A 9,028-nucleotide genomic window follows, 5' to 3' on the forward strand; every position below is an offset into this window, starting at 1 on the left:
CAGACTATTCTCATGCCTACGCCAACTGTGCCCTCAACCAACACGTAGGAGGTAAATCGCAGATGTGCGTTGCAGGCAGTAGGGTTCGAACCCCAGACTTCACCTTTGTTCAAAGCCGTCTGACGTAAGTGCTTATCCATTTAATTAAACTTATCATACAATGTTAGAGAACGTTATAAACATAAATATTTCATTTGAATTTGATGAAAAAATTGATTTTCAATATACTATATAATTTAGATATAATTATTTATAACATTTATTTTTCATATTTACTAATAATCAGATACAAATATAGGATAATGACTTCAGACATATTTAGTAAACTTTTTTTAAATTAAGAGAGTGAAGTGAATTACAATATGTAACAAATTAGGTAGTCTTTTTACATCGAGTCAGAGTCAGTGAACTGATTTATTATTATAGAAAATTTTGTGGTACTAACCATCAACCATCAACCGCAGTAAGACATGAACACTTGATATTTCTTTTATCGAAGATAACCATCAACCGCAGCGAAGATAATTGTTGGTACTAACCGAGATAAAGACATAGTACATCATATATTGTATTTTCTCTAAGCTCAAACTCAACAAATTAAGATTAATTAATAATCTTTTATTTAGTGGAATATAAGAAATTGGAACATGCTATTACGATTAGGAGTGCATTTGAAATAATATCTTCGGATTTAAGTGAAGAAGTATAAAAGAGCGAGGAATTTTCAAATGGTTGAAGTTTGAAACTTTCAAATTTGAAAACTTGGGTTCAAATCTTCTAAGGATTTGGGGAAATGCACAACTAAAATTTGAATTTAAATTTAAATTTGAATGAGATGAGTAGAGGTGAGAATCACAGGGCCATCATTTTGAAATGTCATCAAAACAGATATTGACAATATATATTTTTGAGAAATTAAATAAAACCATTCTGTATCGCATTTTGAAAAAAAAAAAAAATTCTCATAATGTCATTACATGATAATATTTTTGATTCCGAGAACCAAACACTCCCTAAATGACCCAAAATACATCCCCCTTTCCAGTCAATAAGGCAACAATCAAAAAAGCAAGGGAGCTTTCCTAATTCAGCAGGTGGTGTTTCTCACAAAGGCATTCAAACTCAGCTGAGATTATAATTTGTAAAACTCCATTAACTAATCAATCATGTGCATTCTGAGAGAGAGAGAGAGAGAGAGAAAGAGAGAGATTACCAATGCGTGGATTAAAATAAATTATTTTTCCACATGACCAACAATTGGAATCAGCCCCACTTTGATTTGTTATTAATACAAGTGCCACTGCTTGAAAGAGCAGGCCAAACTAGAAGCCAAGGAAAGCTAATAAAGTGAACTTGCCTCCTGAATCACAAAGGCAATTTTTTTTTTTAAAAGTAAAGTAGGACACCACGGGGCTCTTCTTCTACCCACATAAAACAGATGCAACATACCACTTCACACAGTTTCTCCACCACATCTCATAGGAGGTTGCAGCAGAGGGCTTATGGTTTCCATAGAATGGTAGTCTCTGCAATCATGGAAGTGACCACGTAGGGATCCATGTTTGAAGCTGGCCTTCTGTCCTCAAAGTACCCTTTCCCATCCTTCTCTGTGTCCCGGCCAACTCGAATTGATGCCCCGCGGTCCGCAACCCCCTGTCCGACAGCCCAACACCACCACAATATTAAAACCTCTGTGCGTTTTGCGTAACATGCACACAAAGTTGAGATTAAAGATGCAGTATTTACACACAAAAAAGCCAATTGTGATCATGGTCTTCAATGATTTTGACAGACAAAAAATTATTTCCAGGGACTGAATTATTTGTAATAATTCAATAGAAACCCTTTTAACAATCAAATATAAATGAAAGTATTTTGTGGAGTGCGAGATTTTTTTTTTTTTACCCATTTGAATGTGTTGATGTTAGCTGTTTCATGTCGTCCAGTGAGGCGACGCTCATTGCCTTCTCCGTAAGCAGCAATATGTTCTTTGTGCCTCAGTCCAAGCTTTTCAATTGCTTTCTTGATAACTTCATAGCCTCCATCATTTCTCATGGATTTTGTGCTGAAAATAAGTAAAAATGCTCAGCAAAAACTGAGACAAGGATCAAGGGAATGACATACAGAGATCCAGAGTGAATCTTCAAAATCACACTACCCAACTTAGACGTTCGTTAGTATCAAAAAATCACATGTTTTACCTGTAATTTGTGTGAGCACCAGCTCCATTCCAATCACCCTGGTGAGCAAGCATCCCAATAATAAGTGTTAAATTTCAATTTTTTTTTTTAAAAAAAGGCCAAATATGCAGTATACACAAATGCTTCTAGAATCCCCAGTTATGCAATTTAAAACCAAAACAAATTGATAAATAAAAATAACATGAGAATAAGACGAACAAATTTATAGAGCTAAATTTTTTTTTTTTTTTACCGGGATAGGTTTGGGATCAAAGGACAGCACCACTCCAGCAATCTCTGTAATCCTCTGTCAACGCACAATCAAAATATTTAAATCATAACGACAATAGCTGCGACAACAACGAAAGATCATACTGTACAATCAATTTACCTCCAGAATGTAACGGGCAATCCACAACTCATCTCCAGCAGAGATATCAAAAGAAGGGCCAACTTGAAACTCCCACTATACAGTATGAAGAAAATATTATGTTTAAAACTCATCTTTTCTTCATGACATGTTGGGGGGGGGGGGGGGGGGAAGCAAGACAGAGAGTTGGTGGTTTAGTTTAAGACACACTAATAAACAACAAAAAGACATTCAACATAACAATGAATGGGCAACAAAATACACACATATGAAGAAAACAAACTAGAGTTCAATAATTTCACCTGTCCTGGCATAACTTCTCCATTGATGCCACTGATGTTAACTCCAGCATAAAGGCAGGCCTTATAATGAGAATCAACAATGTCGCGCCCAAAGGCTTTGTCAGCACCAGCACCACAGTAGTATGGCCCCTTTCCAGAAGTAAGAGGAAAAATCATAAAGAAGTCCATCCAGAGCTTGAGGTGAGGTTAAAAACGAAAATCACATATAGCATATGTGAAAAAACAAAGGATCACACAAATATATTCTAGCTTCGAGAATCATTCACCATTGAAATGATTCAGATTCTTAAAGGGGGAAAATAAAGTATGGGAGGGAGGGGAAAAGGAAGGAAGAGCACCGTAGAGTATCTTGCCATTAGGAAATTACTCACCCTGCATTTGGGAGCATGAAATTCAGATAATAGATTTGGATAAAACGTAGCACAAAATTGTATTGAGTTAATCCAAATCCAAGTCTCAAAATCCATGCTCCCAAACACTACCTCATAAAATTGACAAATAACAAAGAATTAATTAAGTGCATTTTACGTGCAGATACAAATTGGGATATAAATTTTGAGACTCCTTCAGAATTTGAAAACATATCATCATTGTCAACTGGTCCTAGGAAATTGTGAGGGACATGCATCAAGTTGTAAAATAGGCTAGAAGGAAGCCTCTTTCAATATCAAAAGTAGTATTGAAATGAAGCAATACTCAACAACCTAATGTCTTTATCAAGAAGGTGAGAACAAAACTAATTGTTCTAATGCTTTCAACAGGCATCTAAAATCAGATTTTGTCATAAATCAATCAGCAAACTGCAAAAACACACGCATGCACACATTTAGAACAGTCATGCAATAAGAAAACTTGAAATATGGAGTTTCATTACCTGAGGTCCAGGATAACCTCCAACAGGCCACCCAATCGGCCAGTTAACATCCCTCTGCAGCAAGGTGTACTCCTGCTCAATGCCATACCTGTTTTCAGAAGATGGTCGCATTTAAACCATATGGTTCAGGAAGATAATGGAGCATCTAGACAGATGCATACAATAGGTTGGGAGGTGAATAACATGGCAATGGTTCAATACCAGGTTTCTTCAGCTGCCACATCAGGATGGCTGAATATCTTTGCAGCATCATGCCTCTTATTTGTTGGGATTGGAATGCCTGCTGGCGTGTAGGCATCACACATGACCTAGATCATTAAGGTTGAAATGAAAAATAAATGTCTAGTACAAGGATGTAACATGCTGCACAATAATCTGAGCAAAATGTATGCAAAATATGGTCCCAAAAAAAGAAAAGGAAGAAGAAGCAGAAGGAGAAGCTCACTAGGATATTGTTCCCCCTTCTGAATGGATCCCTGAAGATTGCTTGAGGACTGTTTTAGCACATCAAAATGGAAAAAATAAAGTGAATTATTTTTGCCCCTTCTGAATGATTGAAGGATAGAGATAAGACTACATTAACAAACTACATGCATTAAAAATTGTACAAAAATGATAAGAAAAATGATGAAAAAACAAAGAAAACTTACTAAAGTATCACTTCACTGTCTTCTCCAGGTGCTTGACCTGTGCTAGATCCATCATAGTTCCACTTAGGAAGCTGGTGGGGATCACTGACTGGTCCAGGAAGAGTCTGTGTTGACAACCATACAGGAAATGCGTGATTAGACTGGATAGGTAACTAAATGGGTGTTTGTTTTTTGAAACAAACGTTTCTGGTGAAGTATCCCATTATCAAAACCTTCAATTTTTAGAATTAGATTCTCACCGATGAAGGATTCTAACATTCATTAGTATCACTCCAAAGGCTGTGTCAGCAAGAATAACGCATTTTGTAATAAAGAATATATATATATATATATATATATATATATATATATATATAAACATGAATAGTTATGATTATGATTTATGATTGGTATTAAGTGGTCACAAATGCAGGTGGGTGGTCTTAACTCTTTAAGTAGTTAATATCTTCACTTCAACTATTTTGTCGATATAATTTCCACTAAAAATTAGACACAAGACATTTATCACCATTTGGATGGAATATATAAGCAGTCAATGCTACTCCTTTTTTTTGACTTCTTTTTATATAGATTAGGTTAAGTATTAAAGATAAAACCTTTTTTGTATTTTTGTTTTTAAAATTTTTTTTCAAGCGTCCCAATCACAGAGAGAGTGCATAAGGAGAGAACATGGAGGCTCTTCGCATTCCTCTGCCCGCAAAGGGTAAGTGATGATAATGGTGATATGCAAATCCTGAATCCTAATTTTTAATTGCAAACCAAACTTGCGCATATTTTTGCACTTCTGTAATCTTGCGGTAATCTTGAAAACATTCTGTGGTCTACCTGCGCCCCATGGAGAACGAGATAATAATTTTTTGAAGTGAAAAAAACAAAATACCTTTGCTTTGCTTCTAAGGTCCATGCCAGATCCACCAACCCTGTTCAAGAATTCAGAAACAAAATAAGAATAAAAAGAAATAGAATAAACAGAATCAAAGGTCAAGTCCATTGAAGAAAATCGTTAACAAATGATACCCATTAAAATAAATCAGAGCTCTTAAAAGAAAAGAAAAAAAAATAAATAAATAAAAAAAACAGGGGAAAAAAAAATTGAAATCCGGTAACAGAATCAAAGGTCAAGTCCATTGAAGAAAATCGCTAACAAATGATACCCGTTAAAATATATCAGAGCTCTTAAAAGAAAAATAAAATAAAAATAAAAAAACAGGGGAAAAAATTTTGAAATCCAGTGTTAAAATAAATCCAGCAATAGTAAAATGAAATCCACCAAACACACACACACACACACATACATATATAACATAATAGGCCCTCACAACGAAGAGAATACAAAATAAAGCATACCCATTTGCAGCAAAAGTCTGACGACACGAAGAAGGGATTGAGAAAGAAACTTCAAGGCCGAATTAAGTAAATTTTGGAAGCAAAATAAGGCAGAAGTGCTTGGTAAAGTGAAAATGTCATTGAATAAACGAAAAACAACGGAAACCCAAAAAAGATACGCTCTGAAGGAACCAAAAACACAGAAAAAACAAAAACAACAAACGATGAAAACAAGAGATAATCGATGCTACGAACTCACCATATGTACTCCGCAATAATCTTCTCAGTGGTCTCAGACAGGTTCAAGTTGATGAGATCCGAAAGCAGCGACATGGTGAAAGCCCAAACCCAAGAACACTCCAAATGAATCTCTCTGTTTCTCCCTCTCCCTCTATCTGAGATTTGAGCGTGCAGACTGCAGACTACCAGAGGCGACCAGGGCCCGGTAGAGGCGATAACCGTGCTATATAGTGCGGTTTCCGCTTTGTAAGCGTAGAGCTGATTTTTTTTGTTTTTTTTTGGTAACTTAAAAAATAATATAAAAATAAAAATAGGAAAGAATGGGTATTGGAAATGAAATATTAATATAATAACATTACTATTTTATATTTTTAAAAATAAACAATCATATTTGAGAGAGGAAAGTAGGTTATTCAAACATCGGCCGAACGCATCGAAATAGAATCAACTCGAGTTGATTCAAGTTACTTATGAGTGATTCGATTGGTAGATTCAATTTCTATATAACGAAAGTATATGTGCCAGACTATAAGTTGAATATGCAAACCGTACAGACTAATAATACGATTGTAATGACATAAACGTTTAAAATAGTAATAAAAGATTCCATCTTTCTCGTCTATAGTCTTTAGCCTTTAGTATTAAGATACCAAAATGTCTTTATAGTTATTCATAAAGCTCTATAACTATTCCTAAATATTCTAAAAATACCCATAACTACCCTAAAATGACAATTTTAAATTAATATTTTTTAATTAATTTCATATATTGATATACAAAGATGTTTATTTATTGTTTCTTAAAATATTATTTATTAATTTATTTTGTTCCATTGTATTTTTAAGTAATATCACTCGAAAGGATTGTGGCACCGTGACAGTTAATTTAAGTAAAAAATGATGACACCATTGTTTCTCAAATTAGAAATCTAACATATGTTTAGCATAAATGACACTTGTCACACTACTATGTTTTTGCAAAATTTTAATTTCACATTTTTTGCATAAAATTTTCTTATTTACTTCTTTTAAAAAGCTAAATTACAAGCTCAACTTGATAAGCAAGTACATCTAAATTTAAATTGAATCAAATTGAATAGTTACTGATTCAATTTTGGATTAGATTTTTACCAAACTAATCAGGTTTAATCTATTGCAATTTTACGCTTAACTCAACTCGACTCATGAATTGATGAATACCCATAAAAAAATGAAGAAAATATCAGGTGGGGACCATTGAGAATATTATAATGATTAAATTTTAGACTTTGATACCGAATCTTTTAAGATTGAATTTAAGAATCTTTTCAGATCGAATTTAGAAAAAGTAAAAGTAAGTATGAAATGGGTGATGACAACTTAATGTAACAACTAAGACAGAAAAGAGACAGTTGTCCATTTTTTCTGTGTGAGCTAAAATACTAAAAATCATAAAAAATTATTATTATTATTTTTTATAAATTATGAATAGTTATGAAGATATTTAAAAATTTTAAAAAATTCTTTCTACTTTCAAATTATTTATCTATTTTAGTTTTTTAAAATATTTTTACAATTAATTAAGGAAAGTTTACATCTCTACTATTAGAAATGAGATGCTCCCTTTCTTAATTGATTTTTTGAGATCCCAAAATACCTATATAATTACCTATAAATATTCTAAAAATACCTCTATAACTATCCATAAATATTTAAAAAATGCACTATAATCACTCATAACTACTTTAAAATAATATTTTTTTTAAAACATGCGCGTCGTCAGATGACTGAATCCAAAAAAGAAAAAGAAAAAGAAAAAGAAAAAGAAAAAGAGGTGGCTGTCTATTGCTTCTTTCTAAGAATTTATTGATATATTAATGGAAATTATGAAAGCATTGGGTTTGAAAATATTGCTTCTTTACTCCCCATGCTTTACAACTTGATGTAAACAAATACAATGTATATTTTAAAATTTCAAATTTTCTATTTTTTAAATAAGATGAACATTCCCTAAAATAGTTTAAAATATTTAAAAATTATGAACAGTTACAGAGATATTTTTAAAAAATTTAAAAACTTTTTTCTGTTTTCAAATTATTTTTCTATTCCCATTTTAAAAATATTTTTACTATTAATTAAGAAAAGTGTATATAGTTGGGATCATTTGGACTTCTTATATAGAAGTGCTTTTCGAAAAAAAAAAAATACTGAATTTAGTAAGTATTGAATTAAAAAAGTGTCAAAAATTATAAGTGGTGTTTGATTTTATTTAAAATAAGTGGTATTTGAATGTTTTCTTTTATTCTAGGATGCTATTTGATTATTTTAAAAAATATATATTTTTTTAATTTGAAATATCAATATTTTATAATTAATAATTATTTTTATTACTTTTAAATATTTTTAATTAAATAAAATAATATAAGATTATTCTTTTTAATTAGTAATAATATTGTTATTAAAATATATTTATAACATATGATTATCATATTATGTAAAAAATATTATCAATTAAATTTAAAATTTTGATTTATTTAATGTTAATTTAAATTAATCGATGATTTTTATTTCTTCTAGTGTTGAATTATATTCCATTAATAACTAATATAATATTTAAAATTGTATTAATTTTTCTAACTAAAATTAAATATTTTCTATTAATTTTTTCTAAAAAATTCATTACATAGAGAAAGAATGTAAAGTTAGTAGAGAAGACACTCCTGATTATCACATCATATTTTCTATTAATTAAAATAATATAATATTTTTCAACAAACAATAATATTATATTAATCTATATTTGTAACATACAATTATGACATTAAACATATTAAATTAATAATTATATTATTTTTAAAAAAATGTTAATTAATATTTATAAATGATTCTTTTTATTCATTCTAGAATTATTAAATTTCATTAATAATTAATATGTTACTATACAAAATAAAGTAATATATGATTATTTTCTACTATATATTTAAATTTTAAAAAAATAATATTTTTAATTAACAATTACATTAATTATTATTTTAATTAATATTTAAATATTTTTATTAAGTAAAAATAAAAGAATATAATTTTTTAATTAACAATAGTGTTTTTATA

The 9,028-nt window shown here is 30.7% G+C and overlaps 1 protein-coding gene across 1 annotated transcript; it reads right to left on the bottom strand.

Moving 5' to 3' along the window:
- Positions 1-1,207: 1,207 nt before the first annotated feature.
- LOC131159354 (glutamine synthetase cytosolic isozyme 2) lies at positions 1,208-6,250 on the bottom strand. Its single transcript, XM_058114212.1, has 12 exons — positions 5,962-6,250; positions 5,257-5,296; positions 4,377-4,480; positions 4,172-4,220; positions 3,928-4,034; positions 3,727-3,814; positions 2,853-2,981; positions 2,572-2,646; positions 2,434-2,487; positions 2,202-2,239; positions 1,906-2,065; positions 1,208-1,653 (listed from the first exon to the last, which is right to left on the bottom strand). Exons 1-12 carry the CDS (start codon positions 6,033-6,035, stop codon positions 1,501-1,503), a joined length of 1,071 nt encoding a protein of 356 aa, XP_057970195.1. The 5' UTR covers positions 6,036-6,250; the 3' UTR covers positions 1,208-1,500.
- Positions 6,251-9,028: the final 2,778 nt, after the last annotated feature.

Source organism: Malania oleifera, chromosome 7 (assembly GCF_029873635.1).
Source record: "Malania oleifera isolate guangnan ecotype guangnan chromosome 7, ASM2987363v1, whole genome shotgun sequence".
NCBI classification, from domain to species: Eukaryota; Viridiplantae; Streptophyta; class Magnoliopsida; order Santalales; family Ximeniaceae; genus Malania; species Malania oleifera.

Bases quoted from the DNA above. Each gene is read 5' to 3' on its own strand.
- LOC131159354 (XM_058114212.1), bottom strand. From the start codon at position 6,035: ATGTCGCTGCTTTCGGATCTCATCAACTTGAACCTGTCTGAGACCACT. The intron at 4,035-4,171 runs GTGAGCTTCTCC...TTAATGATCTAG, and splicing joins GAAGGGGGAACAATATCCTA to GTCATGTGTGATGCCTACAC. The intron at 1,654-1,905 runs GTAAAAAAAAAA...GCTGTCGGACAG, and splicing joins ACATCAACACATTCAAATGG to GGGGTTGCGGACCGCGGGGC.